The sequence below is a fragment of the Sinohyriopsis cumingii genome, chromosome 5 (assembly GCF_028554795.1).
Source record: "Sinohyriopsis cumingii isolate HCF-2022 chromosome 5, ASM2855479v2, whole genome shotgun sequence".
In the NCBI taxonomy this organism is placed as follows: domain Eukaryota; kingdom Metazoa; phylum Mollusca; class Bivalvia; order Unionida; family Unionidae; genus Sinohyriopsis; species Sinohyriopsis cumingii.
The window spans coordinates 115,690,169-115,712,382 of NC_142965.1; the positions used below are offsets into that span (position 1 = coordinate 115,690,169).

The 22,214-nt window shown below is 34.3% G+C and overlaps 2 protein-coding genes across 2 annotated transcripts in view; both read left to right on the forward strand.

The window, feature by feature from the left end:
• Positions 1-314: 314 nt before the first annotated feature.
• Positions 315-11,081, forward strand: LOC149800032 (transmembrane protein 256 homolog). The gene is made up of 4 exons (XM_089959553.1): positions 315-586; positions 3,042-3,088; positions 5,651-5,731; positions 7,708-11,081. The coding sequence occupies exons 1-4, from the start codon at positions 385-387 to the stop codon at positions 7,852-7,854; spliced, it is 477 nt and encodes a 158-aa protein (XP_089815679.1). The 5' UTR covers positions 315-384; the 3' UTR covers positions 7,855-11,081.
• A 7,479-nt stretch (positions 11,082-18,560) lies between these two features.
• Positions 18,561-22,214, forward strand: part of LOC149800033 (H/ACA ribonucleoprotein complex subunit DKC1-like) — a 51,083-nt gene continuing 47,429 nt past the window's right edge. Inside the window, exon 1 of the mRNA XM_089959554.1 lies at positions 18,561-18,603. Coding sequence (XP_089815680.1) covers positions 18,591-18,603 — 13 coding nt within the window. The 5' untranslated portion in view covers positions 18,561-18,590. The remainder of the gene's footprint in view (positions 18,604-22,214) is intronic.

The window sequence follows — 22,214 nt, forward strand, 5'->3', positions numbered from 1 at the left end:
AAGGGCAGACAGTACTAACTTCTAAAACTATAATGCATTTTTATACAATTTACAAAGTGTAATAAAAGGTTATCGACTCGTTTTTCATTTCAATCTATCATTGATGACCAGGAAGAGAAAATGATCACGCGGAGCTAGCAGTCTTTCGGGGGCGAACTCTATAACCCAAATCACTCCCTTCAATCAGACACCAAAACAAATAGAATGCAAAGTTGTTTTAACAGTATCTAAGATATACAAGGTAGCATTCAAATCGGAGAAATTCTTCTGTAAAAGTAAACCCGGATGGATAGTTCGAAACTGTAGAGCCTAACTTTATTGGATAGACAGTCAAAATTTGTTGACCTTGGTGTTTGACATTCCATAATATATAACTGGTTTAAAATGAAACTGGAGCCAGTGCACAACGTTGACCCAGGCTTCGATGTTTCGAAGTCTGCACTTGACCTATTGCGCGACATATCCCTCTACTTTAAAACCAGCGAAAACCAAATAAGGGTGGAAATTCTGGCGTACCGCAGCTGTCGAATATTCGCCGGACTCTCTGGTACTACAGCTGTCATGATTGCAGCCTATGGAGTCAACGGTACAAGTTATTTTAATTTAATGCAGATGTACAATACAAAATGGGTTTATTTGAGCTGAGCTACAGTAATGTCAGTAATATTAACTGATTTTACAAAGGTGTAGGGTCATGTTGGCCAAAGCCAGATCGGGAGGAAATCACTGGCAGAGCAACTCACCTTCCGCCATATTACTTTAGCGTTTTATTTTCAGTATCGCAAACAGGTGTCTTATATTATTATTATTATTATTATTATTATTAATACATGGGTTTTACTAAGTTCGAAACTCTTGCAATTTTTTATATACAAACAGAACCATGAATGTGTGTTTATTTAAATTTTTGTAGGTTGATTAGATGGTGGTATGTTTAGCTATGTTCAAGCGAGGGAGAATAGCTCAAGCAGCATTTGGAAATTAACATTGGACAAAACAGGTCCATTCTTACACCATACCTTGTACTCACGTGATAAATTCTCGCGTAGAATTATGAGCATTAACGTAAAGCAGAATACCAAGTCTTGTGTGTCTGGCCTTATTATAACCTTAGCAAGCGCTTTAAGGCGAACAAAGAAACGACGAAATGTTCAAACTGCATTTGATCTCCTTAATCGGCCAAATATACGCTCAACTGATACCATTTTTCACAATCAACATTTAAACCGTCTTAAAAATATTTTTGAAACTTTTAACTGACGCGCCTTACCTGAAATTGAATTTTCAAGAAACTGGGTCAGAGCTGACATCCAATGCAAAATATGCAATGCCAGCATGTTATAAATAGTTCCCGAATATATTAACTCTGTTACATAATCTTCAGTTACATAATCTATGGTCTTATATCCACCGGTGATATACTTCACAGACCTACGAACACTAGCACAATTCATAAGTAAGCAGTAAAAGAGGCTTGAAGCATACACTTAAGAACGTTTATATCACCTGGCTGTAAATCATCCTTCGCATGTCATCTATTCACAGTTGTTATTTTCACAAAGTGCTCGAAAGGTCTTTAGATTTTGTTCTATTTATGCTAATCTGCCTTCAAATACTACAGCTCTTACTACAAATAGAAGAACCCATTAAACGACTGCAACAAAATCCCTCAACAGATTTGTCCAATTTTAGCAGAAAGCGTCCTGGTATGAGGGCTCTAAAAGTTTGCATGTATGATGTTGTTCTACAATCAGATAAGGCCACCATGTGTAAGAATAAAAAAAAATTAAAAATGATCTTTTTACATAAGTTGACAGAAAGCGTCCTGCTATGAATGGCATTCAGTTCAATACAAATATTGCTGATCTGCATTCAGTTGCAAATAAAGAAAAATAATTATGTTATAAATGGAATCATATTTGTACTTATCACATCGTATCTATCCCTTGGTTAAAAGTGTCAATGGGGGCACCATTTCCTATTTCCGTCTGATAATAGTTCTCAAGAGACTACTGTCGTTTATGCTCCTTTACGTGTCATGACCATCCGTTCCACATTGATTTTGAGTAAATGTCTTCGTTTCTTTCTCCCACATCCAATGCACTGAATGATAATATTGTCGGTAATTGATAATTTTGTGACAGGGCAGAGCCAATTCGAGCTGTCTTATCTTCGCAATCATTTCGATTTCATTGTGGTACATGTAACCAGTAAATGACTGCACAGTGTTGCATACTTCTTGTGTGTTTCAGTCAGTACAACTATGGCATATCAGTATTCTTATTTTGTATTCAGTGTGATATTTTTATAAATGATTTGGCATTCGATATGGCCACCATTGCTAAGTATAGAAAACTTTTGAATTATTTGCCATAAACCACTCAAAGGAATTCGACCCATTATGACAGAAATCATCTTAGCGTGAAGTGTTTGTAAGTTTGTAGAAATGATGCCAATCAATATGCAATTGAAATATAACCGATGCTAATTTAAACAGAATAAATTCCAGAAAGCTGCTTAACAGAATTTGACCAAATATGACAGAATGAGTTCAAGCTTAAAGACAATTTAAAATTACTATAAATTATTTACATACTTTGTTCTAAAATAAATGCTTAACTCTTAAAAAACGTCCAGGCATAGAAGACTTTTAATATGGACCATTATATATAAATGGAGGTATAAGAACCAGAGCAGTCTTGAAAAATGTGTTTTCATACATAGCAAATATAATCAACAGCATTAGAAGTTATTCTAACAGAAAGCAGTATGCTGATGCAAATGCTATGGCGAACTGCTCTCTTATTTGCTTTTAGGTAGATGTCGGACAACGATTAATTTCAGGCCCATTTCGGTCATTGGTTTATGTTAAAATTTTCAAAGGCTTTGCCATTTCATCAAGTTGATATTTGGAAACAAATAATAAGGAGTAATACCTGACGAATGAATATATATACATATACATATACAGATGTTTAATACTGTTGCTGCATACCTGACATGAAATTCAAATTAAAATTGATCTTCTTTGCTCTTTATAGCATTTTCTGCACGAGCAGCAAATAAAGATACAGAAGATTTAAAGAAGGTTTGTATATGCTTGGACCCTTCACTTTTCTGAACATCTTTGTTTCGTGGCTCTTACATAATTAAAATAGTCAACATTTTTTTGAATTTCATCAAGTAGTAAAAAATTAGGTTGTAACATAAACTTAAGAACGTTTGCCTGTACTCAAAGACTGGTGATTGCATAGTCAACGTGTGGGATATGAAACTGTTTCGCTTACCCTAACAGGTGGGTTCACTCAAGATGTTATAAAAAGGCAGCTTTAAAAACAGCTGTTACGTATATTTGATTTAATTTATATTTGATTTAATTTGTGTTTGATTTGATTTGATTGTTTGTGGGTTTGGGAATATTTATATTTTCTTTACATGTCAATGTAATGTAATTTTGTTTACTAGGAATTCGATATTTTCCATAAAATTTAGTTTGACATGAATCTTTCCATAAATACCTAATAACAGAAGAATTGTTTCTATTTTTGACTTAGTTCCTGGCCTTGCTTGAGGGTCAAGTTAACAACTTTTATTCTTGGAGTAAAATGATTGGTTCTTGTCAATGACATACAGTGGTTAAGTGATTTTTTTTATATGTCAACATGATCACGTGATCCTCTATTTCGCAATTAGGCATTTCCAAAATTGCGAAATACTTAGTAATGTTTAGAGAGAGAGATCTCAGAATTTTGGGGCTTTTAAACACTTGATATCAAGTTGTTTTCTTCTGTTGACTAGTTTTTGAGTTTTAGAGTCATGTATTAATTTTTCTTCAGATTATTTGGACTTTAAATGATTAATTCGTTTCTCTGGAAATATTATTGTATTCATACAGAATTCTTGAACAGAGACATTTCTTAAAAATTTTATTTGGGATTTCCAAAAAACCGGAGGATTAAATATTGTGTTTCTACAAGGAACTGTAGACTTCAATACAGTACAGGTTACAGCATACGTCATCGCCTTCCATCTTGGATTCTTTGTCGGGACTCGGAGTCATTAGAACATTTCAATATTAGGACTTCTAAAATTTTATTCTTGGATTATTCTTGGATTATTTTTGAATTTGATTCTGGAAACCGTAAGTTCATATATTTTCATTTTCAGAATTTTTCCAGGTAAATAAATTATCATATTTTTCAAAGCTTGCTGTTTTCACTCCTTCATGTGTTACTGTTTATTCGAGCCTAAACATGTATGCAGGTTATTATATGTACTTCTCTTCTCCATTTAAAAAAAAGGTTTCATGTTTGTTCATGATGAAGATGACATCTCTATCTCTGACAAGTGACTTCAACTAGGACTTGTATTTTTCGCATTTTCGGTGACAAGGTATCCTCATTTTTGATGTTGTTAGCTTGGCATTGATGCCTATAATCGGAGTTTAAAATAAGTCTTCTGTCATTAAATTCCAGTATAATTAATTTGTATCCATTACATATTTATGGCACTGATCGCCGTACTTTGAATGTTAGTGTTGAGACGGGGTCAAGGATATTTAAAGAAAATATGGATTATCTTTTAGCTTTCATAGTTCAACAAATGAACAGGTTATATATATATATATATATATATATATATATATATATATATATATATATATATATATATATATATATATATATATATTCTGGGTGGCAAATTCCTTTGTCCAAGACAATCTTTATCTTATCATGTTATTTTGTTATAAAACAATATCGATGTTAGAAATGGGCCATGTTTGGACGTTTCCACTGAGACTTACCACAGGAATACTTGTACATAATAAACAGATTGTGATAGCTGTCAAACAAGCATATTATAAATTGAACAAGAATTCTCTCTTTGAAACAGAACATCGAAATATTATCATGCTAGTGTTCATTATCGGAAATAAAGCATGTAGTGCTACCAGGTGTATCTATGTAGACATTGTACTAATTAGGCTCATCGATCATTGATGGACACTCATGATAGTAAAGTTCCATGCCATGTTCACTCGCCCCTTTAACCATGGGTTCTTAAAGTTTGGTTCAAGTCTATATTCCCGAGCATATTATTAAGCTAAGTCAACTTATTATGCAACATGAACCCTCAATCCATATGATCTTTGTGTTAAGGTCATCTGTTTTGCAGTTTTGCTTAGATTGATATTTTGTTATTAAAGTGTGTTAAACTATCATCTGAGATTGTAGAAAAAACTTCTTAACTGTGGTAAAGTGTAATTTGTTTATTTTGCTCGGTTTTTCAGAATTTCATGTAATAGATAGTTTTGGCACATTTGTGAAATCTTTCAGTGCATGAAATGTTAGCGAAATTCATAAGATGTTAATCAGTTTAAAAACAAGAGATATACATTGGTTATGAAGAAAGGTTTTAAATAGGTGATTACAAAAGCATTGTTGTAAAATGTATGACAAGGAATGAATTTTAGAATATATAATTCGCGAATGGTTTTGAAACCATAGAGAGAGAGAGAGAGAGAGAGAGAGAGTCATACATTGCCTTATATATAGTCATTCATTACCTGATGTAAAGAGCTAAATTTTGTCTAATTACATCCCAGGAATGGGCACATAAATGTTGTCTATTTTTTTCTTTCTTCTTGCAGATATTTGCATGTGGAAGCATTGTGCATTTAATACATTCAGCTGTATTGCTAGCTGTGCCGCTGACAAAGAATCCGCGTCTGGTATGTCTTAATTTGACAAATAAAAGACAATTGTCACCGGGTTTTTAGGAGCGGGTGATACCTTCACCAATTCGCAGAGTTTGTGGTCATTTTCTCGGGTGAATGCGCCGAAGATGATCCTCTCCTGGGGAGCGCAAACATTTGATGACTCTTTCGTACAACGATAAAATTTCACTTTAAATTGATACAGTTGATGTATAAAAACAATCTGAAGTCACATCATACTACGTGGACAATTTATCGGATTAATTCTAGAACTTAATATTTAGATGAGGAAATGGCTCCCTCCGTTTGGAAAAAGGGGGGCATTATTATGAATATGTGGGCTTTAATAAAACATGTTAAAAGTTATAGGCAAATGTGTCATCCATGCGCTTGATTATTTGAGAAATTAGTGTTAATCCTACAACCATTCATTGTAGAATAGAACCTGCATATCTTTATGTTTGAAGAATTAAATTTCTGTAGTATCCGATCCACGCGTGTTGAAGATTTTCTTTCTTACTTATCGCATACATTGGTTTCTGACACTCAAGATTTTTTCAGTCAAATTCCAAAATACATTTTGTGCATCATAAATTGTATGTATCTGCCATCAGATGAATGACTCCATATGTCATGCACTAAGTCTTTACCTGGATATGCGATTGTGGAATTCACATAGTGTGTTCTATAATGACATAGGATTAATACTGATGTGAAATACTATTGTGTCAAAACATTAGTCTGATACCGGAAAATCACACATAATATTTGTAAGTCATACATTTGATTGTTCAATCAATCCCTCTTGTAATCATATAAATTTACCGTGGTTCTGGAACAAGGATGGCGTCACCAAACTTTCCGTTATATAATAGACACTGCATGAACAAAATATTCCACCACTAACATACTGTAAATATACTGAGCTACACCTCTAATAGGCAGTAAGTGCGGTTGGCATGATTCGTATTTCCCACAATATCACAATGTTTATCATAGTCAGTTCTCATCAATGTATATAACCTCTTACCATATAATTACAGTACAGCACTCCCTCACTGTAAGGCCCTTTATTATATCATTGCTCCTGTTATAAGACAGGTTTGGCCTTGGATATAATTTCATTGCATTGTAGTACCATTTTGATGTATTATGTTGTTTATTATAAGGTGTTCTCATACCCATTTAAGTTTACATGCTTGATAGAGCTGTTCAATTGATATATCAGTATCATAAGCATGATCCGTATTGCAATACCTTAGGTGACTTCTTTGATATCCTTTCATCAACATTTTTAAATGCAGTCACCCGAGCTGTTATAAATATCAATTTGTTCTGAATTTCAATCATATTGTACAGCAAACAAATTTCAGATATGTAATAGATTTGAAACTGCATTCATTTTTTGAGCCGGAAGGAATTAATCTGTTTGATATCGCTTATGAATATTCTCACTCTGACGCATTAATTTACCTGCACTGTTTATCAAACTCGTTTGTTCCGTTGAATCAGAAAAAATATCTAGTAATACATGTATGTAAGAAACAAGCATATATTGTTCTGTCTGTTGTATCCTCAAAGCTTTAAAACATTAATGTAAACATGTTTGATCCATAAAAATCAAAATTATTTTATCATTAACCTTTATTGTCCGTAGTATCCCCCAAAACGTTTTTAATGCTGACTGTTTGTAAATTGAACTTTGTATTTCTTATAAGATTTTACACATATTTGTCGTTGAGAATCAGCTAGAAGTATGTTTAATAATTGCAGTTGTTATTGGCATAATGAGAGTTCGATCTTTTCAGATACTTTTCACTTTTTAATGGAAGTAACTAATGTATTGGTACATATTACGCCTTTACACCTGTTATCGCCTTTGTCTAACTGGTGAGAATAATCAAGAATCAGTGCAATCAAAGTTCAACATTTTGCAAATCAGGAAGAAAATTACTTTCATTAAACATGCTTTTGTACTGGTATCATTTCAGGTGAGCCTACTGATGGTTGGTGGAATCATCACATTCTCAGGAAGCTGTTACTATCATGCACTGACAGCAAAGACCAAGATAAACAAAATCACCCCTATAGTAGGAGTAGTTCTACTTGGATTGTCCTGGTTTGCAATGATGATTTAATGTTATCATGGAACAAGTTGTGATGATGATTGAGGCGCAAGCTTTCTTATGCTTATAATCCAGCTGAAGGGTACATATGTATCAAGATTGAATATATAGAGAATTTTTTTAATATGTAGACGATGAAAATGTGAATGAAAACACTGCATAATCTGGATAAGACGAGTAACTGCCGACGTAATAATTAGCATATAGAGAAAATAAAACACGCACGCCTCCGGTACAATTTGTATCACAAATAAGTGCATGGGAATGTATGTGCTTGGGCATGAAAAGAAAAGGAATATTCTATATGAACATCTGCTCTTATAACGATTGCTCAGTTCCCTTTTTGGTGACAGACATGACTATTTAAATGTTTTCTGATTGTCCGTTATATTTTCTGTTCTCTCTATATTATGGTTAACTTCATGCTAGCGGGAAACCTGACACAGCAGTCGTTTTTCTGGCAGCAGTTGTGTTAGCAGACTGTTACGGTTTGATTTAGGTTCTTAAGACAATGCTTTGATCAGGGTTCGACATGCAGACAGTATCCTCCTTGTTAACCTTCTGTACGTTCTTAAATCTAGCTGATGAATGTGAATACCTAGATTTTTGTATTAGTGTGACTCACATTACTATCTGTAAGCAAATGTAAAGAACAGCAGATACAACATTCATTCATTTAAAACATAAAATATGTGTTTATTATTCAGATTATGTAGTGCTTGAATTTGATGACGCATTGCATATGCTTCTGTTTGCTTCATTAGATAAATGATTTACACTTTTTCAGTAGTGAATAAATTATTAGTCATCAGTTATCGTTATGTTTCGTTTATTCACTCAAATGTTAAAGTTTGTGACATATCTGTTTCAGGAAATAGAATGTAATAACGTGGAAGTAAAGAACAAAATAAAACAATTAAATGGAGAAAAAATAAAATATTATTAGCGTGGGTAGAAAGTGTTCACATCTTTTTGTTTTGCTGAGGTGTAATCCTTGCAGTTAAGATCCAGTGCAGACTGCAATTATTGCATAGCATTGTAAGCTTTATATTTGCGTTAGTTTGTATGACTTGTGAAAAGAGATGCCGCGCATTGGTTTCATTGTATGCAGTTAGTGAAAACAGATGTATACACTTAGGATCTTGTAGCTGTGTACATTGCGAAAATATAACATCTAGAGAACCAGCCTTCCCTAAGAACTTACTCAACATATTTTATATAATGCCATAATGGGCACTTCAAATATAATAACGCTTTCCCGTAATGTGCAATTCAAAGAAACTTGATTCCGATATATGATTAATACCTGTACTGTGCACTTAATAAATAATGTTTGCCATCTTTGACGTAATAGCCGTACCTTACACTTAAAATACATTACTGCCATATTTGATGTAAGACACATACTGTGCACTTAAAATATAATCATATTTGATGTAATACACTCACGGTGCAATGAATATAGAGTCTTGCCAAATTTGATATAATATGAACACTGTTTAATTAAAAAGGATTCTTGCCATACTTGAAGTAACAGTTAAGAAATTAATATTTGGATACATTTTTGGGGGTTAAGATTATAACCAGCACTCATTAATGATATCAGAAAGGATGGCCCTATAAAACGAGTAAGATTCCAATTACCTATGTTTGGAACAGTCCAGATCAGAAATCAGTTTTAGCATCCGCCAGCCTCCCATGAAGCATAATATGATCAACAAATATGCATTCGGTAAATGATGATCTTTATTAGATTTTATCCAGCAGAAGTGTTCCGGTTAATAAGGCGTGTGTGCAAATTGAATATGGTACCAGAAAGAACAATGTGAGCTTTGTTTATATCAGTAGCATAAAATGATTAAGATAATGTCTGTACTAGAATTGTTCATAACACAATTTGCAGCTGTTTACTGCTAACTGTTATACTTGTTACATTTGATAGATGGAATGTATAAAGTTCGAAATTGAATCATAATATATTTATAATACTTATGCTTCAAAAAGAAAGATTTAGCTATTATTTAAAATTTAATTTATGACATTACTTGAAAGATTAATCTCGATTCAAACGTACTATAATGCCAATGAATATTTCAACCGCATCATGATGTCAAGCCTTTTTTGTAATAGAAACATCATACTTTTAAACAAACCACTGTTTTTAATATTTGGTTTTATTAAAAACAAATCTCTCTTTTTAATATTTGTTTTGAAGTTCATATTGCCTGATGGGCAAAAGTGAGTCAGTATCTTACCATTTTCAGTTTATGCTCATGGGGGAGAGGTGCGATCTTCTGTGCTTCTTCTTTAGAAGAATATACATGTTCTAGCTTGTTTATAGCATCAACACGTTTAAGGAATAAAATCATTTGTTTGTATGATGTATATTGAATGATAAAATGAATCACTCTTTTTTGCAAGAACAAAATTTATATTTTCTATTTTGACTAAAGTATATCATTTTGGATGATTAGTGATGCTTGATTATTTTGTTCGGATATCTATATATTTACACAGTTCCTATATCATATTACCTAAAAACAAATTGTTATTGCATCCTTAAACTTTAGCATATCATTAACCTCAGCATTTTTGCAAAAGAATTTACCACATCAGTACAAAATAATACGTTTACCAAAGGCAAAGTGTGCTAACACGTTCTATTGAACTATGTGAGCACAAACAGGATGAATTAAGATCGTTTTATTCAAACACATGGTGTAATCAAATGGGTACAACGTTTCACAGATTCCTCTACTCACTTTGCAGTTTTGCACTAACAAAAATGGTGTCTGGTACAGCTACCCATCTAGGTTTGGTCGGCAAGTATAGCTTAAACATTCGAATATTTATGGGGATTTTTTCTATTTTTTCTTCTTCTGAAAATTGATTGTGAACAATGTTTTGATCAGAACACAAATAGTGCCTTAAATCTGTTTCCGTTTTATGCTTGTTGATATTTTATGATTTACGTTAGGTGGCATTTGGATTAGGAGAATGAAAACAAAGTTTCCACAAGTTTGTTACTCCAAAAGGATGCAGCTGTTCTCCAGTGAGTGTTATATGACATGTTCACAGTTGCTTGTCGGCTTGTGCTATTTTGATAAGTGTTAATCATTTTATAATAAATAGTTGATTACTTTACGAGAATGAAAAAATGAAGATAATGCTTTGTGATCAACATGTAGCAATTGTCATATTGTCATATTCATTAGCAGTAAATAAAACATTTTATATAATCTCTCTTTATTCTTTTTACAAATAAGCATTTTGCATTAACATTTTACACTACCATTTAATTTTTAACAGCATGTACATGTACCTTGCTTGACAGTCCTTTTTGAATATTTCGTTAAGAACAGAAGAGTATAAACAATTAAACAAACAGCTGTTGAATAATATATGTATGTATATGTCATACTACAGTATGAATATTGTTTACTTTCTAGAATCTATTTTTGGAAAGAATAAAAATAGGATAAGATATTTGACTAAACTGTTTTTTCATGTAATTACTTAACTTGTAAGTTTCCTATCTAATGCCAAACGACGTGTGCCTAGATGTTGAAAAACCATTTTCAAGCTTGTATTTCTTTCAAGCGAATATATTTATAGACATAAATTGCTTGATTCATTCCAAAGGTGTGAAAAAATGTAACATTTGATAGATGTTCACTTTTATAATAAAAAGCAACTAATTACATTTGTAGTTGAAACATGACTCTACATACTAATTTATTTAGTGGAATCAAAGGCACTCACAAAATGCTCTCATTGTACCAGTCATATCCAATATGTATTTCTACCGGCTTCGACCCCAATATTGCACGTTTGCACATGTCTATATAAGAACGAAAAGGGTGGAAGAAATTGTATATCTGATTATTCTAAAAATACGTTTTTCTTCAAAATATAGGTTGTATTTAGAAAATCGTACAAAAGGATGTGTCTAAAGGTTTCTTGTGTATGTTTTGAGGGTGATTGATGGGAAGTTTCCCCCTTTCCACAAAAACATTTACACCAATTTCATTATTTTTGCAGCAACAAAACTCGGATCGATAATGATGCTCTTCATACGAGCGATAAAAGTGGACAGCCTTATATTAACATATATTTAAATATTTTATACCAAATACTGAATATTGAAATGGGATCCAAGACAATTCCTTGACTCTACTCTTTATTAATGACAGAGGCTTGAAATCTCCGACAATCAGCTTATTACTGCTTTAAAGCTGAGAGTGACCTATGCTGCAACAATATGGGATAAATGTCACAAACATCGGATGTATCATTTAATTCTACCGATACTGGACTTTACCATGAACTTGTAGGATGAGTAAAGATGTTAATTTATTATAATTAATGTTCAAGAAATATGGCAGTGTTATGCAATTCATGAGTTGAACAAATCCAAAGCAAATGTCCAGGACAAACAATAGAAAATGTTAATGGACTAGACTGTGTAACCTATATATCAATTTATTACAAGAAGTCAGGATTCGACCTGCCACTTAGCGTCTGAACAGATAAATATTCTCCTTAAGCCGTCATCTTAAAGTTTGTATTTTGTTCATTGAGTGATTTTGGCTACGCCGTATAGATGATATGCAATGTCATTTTTAGGAGAAATTATGGAACTATGGGGGAAAACCCATTCAGTTTACTAAGTTAATACAGACTTTAAAATAATTTTGCCAAAGACAATTATGAGAAGCAAGTGATACATTGCATCCAGGTTACCACAATATTGTTCATATAAAAGATAATCTTTACATGGTTACTTTAACTGCTTCTTGTATTTTTGCGCCAATGCCATCAGTGAATATATGTTTTTCAGAATTAAGCTAGACTTGAGAACGTATAATGATGACCATATTGTTGCAAAACAAAATAAACAGAATAGTCAGAAGAGAATTATAAATAACATTCGTGCATAATGTCCAATTTTCTCAGTTATATGCTTCGAAACGCATACATACATACATACCCATCGGAGATGTGAGAAATTCATATAACATTTACTGGAGAAGAAGGAAAGTTCATCTAGTGTGCTGGATTCGTAAGACAAAGACCGCAGGTTCAAAACCTGCCCAGATGCCCCAGATATGTGGTGTCTTGCTGTATACAAGCCATATTATTTCCTTTGCATAGGCAATATATGGTTCTGTCTTCTTCCATTTGCCATCAAAAGCGAGACAAGTGCATATTATTATTATTGTTAGTATTATTATTATTATTATTATTCCACACGCATTCCTACACTTGGGACAAAACTGAGAAGTTTGTATAATAGTTGTTACAGAAATATCATGGAATTAAAGTCACAAACCAATGTCTCAAGTACACCTCGCATTCGTGATTTACAACTCAAAAACAAATATCCAGTAACGAGCCATTTTACAGGTCACGTAAAGTAGACACGGGGATGCATAACAGACAGATTCAGACCAGGACTGTCACCTCTGTGTGTGTGTGTATATATATATGTGTGTGTGTGTGTGTGTGTGTGTGTGTGTGTGTCTTCTCCACAATGAAATCTATGAACGTGGGAGAGAAAGTTTAAGAAAAACAAGCAAACAAAGTGTAAGCATTTTACTCTTAGAATCGACAGTTAGTCAGACAATCTTTACAAGTTGAGTAATCGTTTTACAAAATTTATAAAGAACTTTGTAGTCATGAACATATTAAGAAACAAATAAGTTAATATTTCAGACTGATTTTGGCTCTGTAATGTCAACTTTTATGAATCCAAATCATCTGGAATTATCGCAATTTATAATTCTGACGAATGTTTAGACGCATGTTGCTGGATTGCATCCAATTATTAACATGGTTTATGTTGTTCAAACAATAATACCTGTCCGTGATATCTCACCTCCTTTCAACTCGTTTGAGATGGCTGGCACACTAAATCCCATGTTCGCCTAAATCTTGACACTGGTCGGCGATGAGACTTACTAGAGGCGAAATCACTAAGGAAATGTGCCTCTTGGTAGGTTCAATCTGAGTGGAAAAAACAAACAAACAATGGACAAGAAGAATATTACTATCATACTAAAGTATTGTCTCACAAAATATAGATAACATTTTCAGATTAACCGAAGTTGGAAATTCGAAAATCACAGTCGTAACGTGTTGAAGCTGTATGCGTTTGCATGCGTGTGTGTGTTTGAGATAGAGAAGCTTTAATGTTAATTTGTAAAAAAATAGATAAGGTTTGCATTTTGTCTAATCAAATAATGTTATCAATTTGGCTTAATGAATGTGTGTGTGTGAGAGAGAGAGAGAGAGAGATTACAATGTCCAGTACAAGTGGCAGAAGACTGTAACAAATGCTCTTTCCAAATCCAGTAGGTAAAAGTCCGAAGCAATCATTTTTGGTCAAAACAGCACGCATAACTGCAACTTGTTCAGATTTCAGTGAAAATATGTCCTTGCGGTTTATTTTGAGGACATTTTCTTACATGTGAATAATGTCTTCAGCTTCCATTTTTTACCAAATATTACTTGATTAAAACGAACCAAACGGCAATTGCTATTACTTTGCGGCTATGTAGAGTGACAGACAAGGTGGCGCTTGGTCACGTGATTTCAATACCAAGTGCTAGCTAGCCCATATTTGAGTGGATATTGTTTCTTCTTTGGTCTCTTGTCCATATAAAAGCGTAGACAAGTAAAAGTTTGGGGCCAATTCAATTCAAGTAAGTAAGAGTCTGGGGTTAAACTCACCTGCATTACTACATAGATAAGTGCTAATTGTGTTGTTCAATATCAAAGTTCATCTATGTAACCTTTTTAAGTTTTATTTATTTTGTTACCAATAAGACATTTGAAATGCAATGTGGAAACTGTGGATGTGTATTTGAAAAAAAGACAAGTACTGAAGGATGAGGAACTTTTAAGAGAAATCCCTGGAAGATATATAAGAGCCTATCAGAATTTCCGCTCAGAAGCATGAATAAAGAACACAGACATATACATCTCACACATAAACAAATTGTCACGCAAATTTGACAAAATGAACAAAATTATCGCTAACTTACACGTCAATTTATAATGTATGTATGTATGTATGTATGTATGTATTCATAAATACCATTGCAAATGTTATTAATAATGTTCATCATAATAATCATGTTCTTCTTATAAGTAATGTCAAGTATTAATTGTAGATATGTATGTATGTCAACTTTCCATTTACACCATTGTAAATGTTATTAAATATGATTGAAAATACTACCACTAGTAATAATAATAAATTAATATTAATATTATTAATGTGTAGCATATTTTCACATCTGAATACAGCTCGCATGTATGGCATGACGCATCTCTCTCTCTCTCTTTCTCTCTCTCCTAAATTTATGCCGTAACGGCACAGCTCCCACCCAAGCATTAGTCAGTTCCCAGTGATATATACCTCGCTAGACGGTTTCCACTCGTTACCCTTGCCTTGTGGTGATGCTGCTTTACACGCATGCGTGGGTAATTCAAATATGACGTCAACAGCCGATGAATACACAGGTGTTCTGTTCTGACAGTGATTTATACTAAAAAAGTGAGTGTTCTAAAGGATTTATCGCAGTGGATCATTAGAAGAGGGATTATACTTACCGTCTGGATACAAAGGTTAATCTACATAAATGTATTAATTAATAGCGTGCGGTCCGATCATCCGGTTTATACACACGCGGATGCTTCAGCACAATTAGTGCTTTCCACCGTTGGTCTCCGCCGACAGTCAAAAAAAAAAAAAAGAAGGTGGAGAACAACTTGTTGGTCTACGTTAAGATGTGAGATTTAGGTTACTAAAACCATTAACGTTATCAAAAACAATTCGACCATGTATTATTTTATGATAGGTTGTTTCCTCTTCTTTGATGGTTAGCAGTTTTTAGAATGAAGTAAATGAACTTATTACACGAGGCGGTGCGGACAACTCTGTAGTCTTTGCATCCATGCGTCATTTTTACACCAGGCTCAGCTGTATCAATCTAGTCTGATTCCACCATTTTCAGAGATCTCTGCCAGGTTCTTGGTTACAGCGCCTTTTACCCTGGCAATATTATCTTGAATGTCCACATTCGATGTTTATAGTTTACCAGTCTGATCTTCAAAAACCACAAGCTCACTTGGATCAACGCTAAGATGAACACGACTAGTAAACTCGGTCAAATCCACTTCGGTGGCAAAGCTGTTCAGATTAAAATTAGGACAGTGCCGTTGAGCTGAGTAAATGTTAATAGACATTTGTAAAATATTAAACATACTTTAATGTGAAATCGATAAGTTTGTGCATGTTTGGTGAACGCTCAAGTACACGACACGCTTCACCAACACGACTGATCCATCAAACCGAGCTTGCATTGGCAGAGTCGAATAAAACAGTGGTTGTCAGGTCCGACCCTAAGGAAAGGCGAACAAGGCAACCGCTTTGGGACCCGCGCTTTCAGAAAAGCAACTCCGCAGTGTGTGTGTGTGTGTGTGTGTGTGTGTGTGTGTGTGTGTGTGTGTGATTTGGATTTTAAACGTAGCTTTAACAATTTTTCAGTCATTTCGCTACAATGTCTGCAGTGTGACAGTTTATAGTGATGTCTAGCACTGGGGCATCATGCCGCAGACATGTAGCATGATGTCCCACCCAGTCACATTATCTTGACACCAGGCCGACTATTCCTAACACTAACCTCTTAATGCTGAGCGCCAAGCGAGACAGCAACTCCGCAATGCAATTTTTTGTCACCGGTCTCGCTCATCGCTTTTGCTGCTTTGGGCCCCGCACATCATAAGGCCGTGCCTGACACTTTTGCAGTCTGTCTGCATATCCGTTCGAAATATTGGACAACCTCGAAATCCAAAATTGGAAATAGTTGCAAGAACTGCTCGGTCTCATTTCTGGTCGTTGTCATCGGTTGGCGGTACTTATGCTCCTCCAGCACTACCTGTTTTGCGTGTACATACCCTGCCACTGTTATTGTTTTCTGTTTTTGGTCCGTGAAAACAAAGGTCTTAAAGTTCTTTTGCGAGATTTCTCCAATGTCTGTTTGGTGGCTGGACTACAAAAGAACCATTTGGAATGCATTTTGAATGGCTAGTTTGGTTTTCTGGTTACCGAAATTTGAAGTTGCTCTAATATTTTCCCACTCCTATAAATACTCCAGGCACAAGTGCAACTAGTATATTTTTAATGAAAAAGGTGATAGACCCCGGAACGTAGAATTTTGGAAAACATATAATCTTCAGTCCGAGATAATTTTTAATTTAATTGCATGACATTTGCGCTAGTAAGGATGGGTAAATTGGTATAAGTGAGGCTGGTTGTTCTGGACAGGGTCTGTCTTTTTTGCAATTATACTAGGAGATTATATTATTAATAGACGAACTATGATGGACCCACAAGTTACCGACGTGAAAAAAATAACCAATGAAAAAATAACCAAAGAGGAACAACAGCTGCGAGATGAAATCATCAGCAGAACCGCGCTGTTTGGTTGTAAATGCCATCTGTGGGCTGGCCTCGGCAACAACTGTAACTCATCGTGTGACTAGAATCGCAACCACGAGAACTTTCATAAGAGCATCAATCGAAATTATTGTCAGGCTACATCAATAGTATCCGTTGTCGCGGGTGGTGCTAGCAAACTAATTTCGATACGATTGTATTCACGGTCATGTGACTATTCAGAACTGCTTAAAGCGACACAAAGTAGTCTCAAGACGATTAGTAAACTGTATTCGGTTTCAGTCGAGAATAAAATAATTAGCTCGGCTGAATTCAAGACTGTGTTGGCGGAAATGGAAAATCACCGAAAATTCAGAACACAGACAAGGTGCCGCGTAAAAGTCGAGTAAACACAAAAAACAATTTGTCATACGCGGTTTTTTGTCAGTTACTGCTCCAAGTCAATGCATGACTCTGATTATGCCACTTCACTTTCGTGAATTATTAATGTTAGTAGTCCAAGGGTGGCTTTTATGCTAAAATGGCCAAAAGTATTGGGGAATAGAGGCAGTGGCCAACAAAAGGGATAACAATGCAAATCCTAGTCAAAACACACGATAGTCGGCCACGTATACCATGTTCTTGAAGCGTGATAATTTTATATAATTACTACAGCACGCCGCGGATTGTATAATGGAATCGCAATGTAACTCGACCCACGACCCACACACATGGTTAAAAGGGGAAACGTGAAGCTCAACTTTGTTTTACAGTCCTTCCTGGTCCTAAATATGTTAATTTTTTTCAACGTCTCAATGATACATGCTAAAGCCTTGTTTATCTTGTTATTAATGATCTCAGCGTCTTTACGGTTTACGACTAAAAGACCACATATATGAATCCATGGATTTTTAAAAAAATATTTTTGGATGCATCGTTAAAGAACATAATCAAATACACATGGAACATATTGTTTATCTTAACCGCGGAGATACAAATGCACTAAAGTGTTGATATGATTTCTGGACGCATCTTTGAAAGAATTTTTCCCGGGTCTTTGCCTGACTCGTATTTAAATGGCATAATTGCATGCTAATATTGTAGATCACCAACTCAAATTCATTTACTTTTAACTACAGTGCTCCTGCGGTATTCTCAGTGGCAATGGTAAGTGCAGTACAATAAATAATAATCGGGTATGGTCGGAGTCTACATTTTGATTACTTTAGGCTCTCTGCGTATATCTTCACATTAGTGCTTGTATTTCCGTCAGGCGCGCGCATTCGCACGTGTAGTTGCGAAGATGGCGGACACAGGTACACATGCTGCATCATTACTTAATATTATTGCAAAGTTTTGCGTAGAAAGTTAATACGAAATTAAGTTTAATATGCTAAGAATCAGTTAAGCACCCTAAACTAGTTATGTTGCATGGAAAATATGTGCATGATATTTATTCTTAGATGCATGCTGTAACTGTTTTAAATGGACCACGTGTTTTGGACACGGTTCATTTTAAGTTTAAAATAAACACAAGATCGTGAAAGTCCATTGGACTTGAAGGGACAAAACATAGTACTATTTATGTCGAGCTATGTGCGCATTTAATACAATCTGAGACTTTATGTTCAGTTTGGAATATAAGGATGCAATGTTTACCAAACTTAAACTACACTGTAACCGCAACGATGTAGTTTAATCGACATGCCAAGCAGGTTTGAATTTCATTATTGTGCCATATGTTACCTTTGTATAACAGACTTACAGGTGGCGTTTATTTTGTATCAAAAATCTGACAATATGCATGTCATACAGTGGTTTCAGTGCTTCACTCTATTCCTACAGTATAAGATCGACCACGATATTTATGTTTTGTGGTCGAGCTCTTACTGCCCAAATAACGGTGTGGTGTAGCGAGTTCTGATGTCAGTTAACATCAGAATGACAAGACAAATTTTCAGGAATATCTTGCACTTTAGAGCCCATTTTGGCATGTTTCTCATTCATGATTTTTCTCCGTTTGAAAGCGGAATTCCACTTTTCTTCTGACTTGAATCTGATTTTTTTTAAATAGTCCGTTTTTTATATCATCTTTGATCCGGGTTTTTAAAAACTATTCTGCCCCATTCATTCCATATATTAGTTAGCCCACGACTCAAGTAAAGAGTATTCTGATTAGTCAAAAGTTTAAATTTATCCAATGAATCTTTGTTTAGTGGAAACTGATGGCAATAAAAAGTAGATGTGTGCTTGCAAAAAATGGTGTCCTGAGTTGTTGAGAGAGACAATGACCTGAGAAGTTTAGATAATGGTTTAAAAAACATGGGCATGGCTGGAGTGAAAAGTCAGCTAAATTTAGTTGGTCACTTTATAAGAAAACTTATCTAGAGGACTGGCATATTGTGACCTCTGCTTTACGGTAATCACGGTTGGAAGTGTTTGGAACAGCACCTATAAAAGAAGCTGCATACATATTGAAGCTCAGAAGGCATCTGGAGAAAGTGCAATTATTTACTATAAGAAGAAAGATTTCTTGCGTGAGAGAACAGATGTAGCTCTCTTGTCAGAATATGCGCACTGCATGTCACCAATACAAGCACCGGATTGAAAGGCAAAATGCTGTCATTTAGAAGGAAAAGAAACAATTGCACATTGAGCCAAAAAAGGAAAGCTAAAGAAATCTTTACCATAGCTGCAAAAAGAGCGCAACTGGCATATCAACAGGTTGTGTCCATTGGAGAAAAAGATGAGCAAATGTATGGGATTATTTGTATATATTTGATGTTCTTGAATGCTTATTTTACAGATTTATTATGGGGAAAAATATTTTTGCTGCAAAAATTGAGAAATTATTGTGACTTGACTATGATGTGAACACTGACATGCACAAGAAATAAGCACCGATATTATTGAAGAACAAATTCATGTGAAATGAATGTTGTGAAATTATTTAAATAAAGTTTTAAAAAAAAAACGTTGGTAAGTTACTAATTTTTCAAATTATTATTTTATTACATATCATGATAAGTTGCTCCAGGAGCAGTTTTATTATGATTGTAAAATGCATTTTTGGACCCCCAGATTAGGGGCACTGGCCCTCGAGACCACTTTGGTAGAGAACTCCCCTTTTAAATTTTCAAATTTTCGGCTTTTTTTGTGGAATACTAAATTTGCAGTTACTATAAGTATTGAAATACACAGAAATACACACCTACTTCCATGTTCTATGTGTATATATAGCTGTACGCACAGGCATTGTGATTTGTTTTTATTTGAATAATATAAAGCAAAATATAATTTATGTGATTTTGATAGGTATTAGTTTTTTTATAGCTGAATTCATCTAATGGCGTCACTGTCGACAGACGTGATAATCAGAGAATTGTAGTAGTACATGCACAGAATGAAAGTGAAAATAATCAAAAGTATTCACCATCATTATATTGTATATTTACATTAACTTCTGAATAATGTGAATTAAACCGACTTGCACCATCTGTTCCGGAGATTATCTCAGTTCGGAATGATCAGCCGTTTATGACACCTCTCCAATAAAGCACGGCCAATGAGTGCTATAACTAGGAGAAAAGGAAATGGTATCAAAATCATACAAATCATAATTCCTGTATGTACACCGACCAGGTTTCCACGCTATCGGGGGAAAAAGGCGAGAGAAAAGATAATTTGTTTCCTGACCGTGAAAAGTTATTTAATTTTGCAAATATTGATGAACGTCTGGAAAAACTTTTATGAAACAATTATGCAAACCTGAGTTAAATTTATCGAGTTCTAAACAGAATATTATGCAGTTGCAGTATGTATGATCTGGGTGCTTGCCATAAATATATTTATTGAGACAATCCAAACGTTCAGTAGATTTGATTCGTCTGGTAGACTTTGTTTTACGGACAGTGCGATATCCATATCTTTTTTATATGGAAGGTATGAAAACCAGTCTGAAATCACAAGAGGCCAACATGGTGACGTTAAAGCATATATGGCCGCCTTACTGATGGGTTAGCAAACTTAAACGTTCATAAGTCAAGTTATACCTGCATAAAATCTATATGAAAATGATTATTATTTCTCAGAAATTCTGAGTATTGAAATTGTTATGTCTTTAACCTGCAGCAATACGATATAACTAATGCATTGATGAATTTTGAGCTGGTACTCGAGATTTTGATTGCTAGTTGCATGAGCACTCACAATCTCACAGCCTTCCAAAAATATTACATGACAGTTGTATATTGGTTGTAATAAAAATGCAAAAACAAAATTGCACAAAATTCTCTATTTTTTACAAGACCAACTGTGGTGAGTACCGGGCACAGGCACATGATTCGGGGGTAAACTAATCATGGGGTCAATATAACTTAAATTTGCTAGGCCCACTGGTACGCTATCTTATGGTGGCGGCAGATTCAAATTTTTTTTAATGTAATTGCTCTGAACCCACACCATCCTAAATGTCCATAAGTGAAAAATGGGGATAGAATATTCAGAAAAAAACGCAGATTATAAAATTTTGAATCTCTGAGCTGAACATTGGTGCAAAACTATTACAAGCTGACATGTAGCTTGAAGCATTGGTTTCAGATCTTAAATACAATGCAGGAGAAATAGAAAATTGTCATCCCTTTTATTATATATTTAGAAATGATAAGAGCCTGTGTATCTATATAGGTTTGGGGACTGGGTTATTGAACTGCAAGATAAGTTAATTTTACAGAAAATTCAGTCCTCGTTTTTACAACAATATATAATTATGAATGTCTTTTGTCAAAATTTACATCAACCCTTTTTAAATGTCTTTAGATGATGGAATTTTTAACCAAATCATCTTAAGGAGTTTAGATTGGTTGAAAAATCTTGAGATTTTATTGGCACACAAATTCAGTGTTAAACTTTTTTCATTACAAGACAA

Excerpts from the sequence above, each read along its gene's own strand:
- LOC149800032 (XM_089959553.1), top strand. The coding sequence starts at position 385 with ATGAAACTGGAGCCAGTGCACAACGTTGACCCAGGCTTCGATGTTTCG. Across the intron at positions 587-3,041 it reads TGCAGCCTATGGAGTCAACG|CATTTTCTGCACGAGCAGCA; the intron begins GTACAAGTTATT and ends TGCTCTTTATAG. Across the intron at positions 5,732-7,707 it reads TGACAAAGAATCCGCGTCTG|GTGAGCCTACTGATGGTTGG; the intron begins GTATGTCTTAAT and ends GTATCATTTCAG.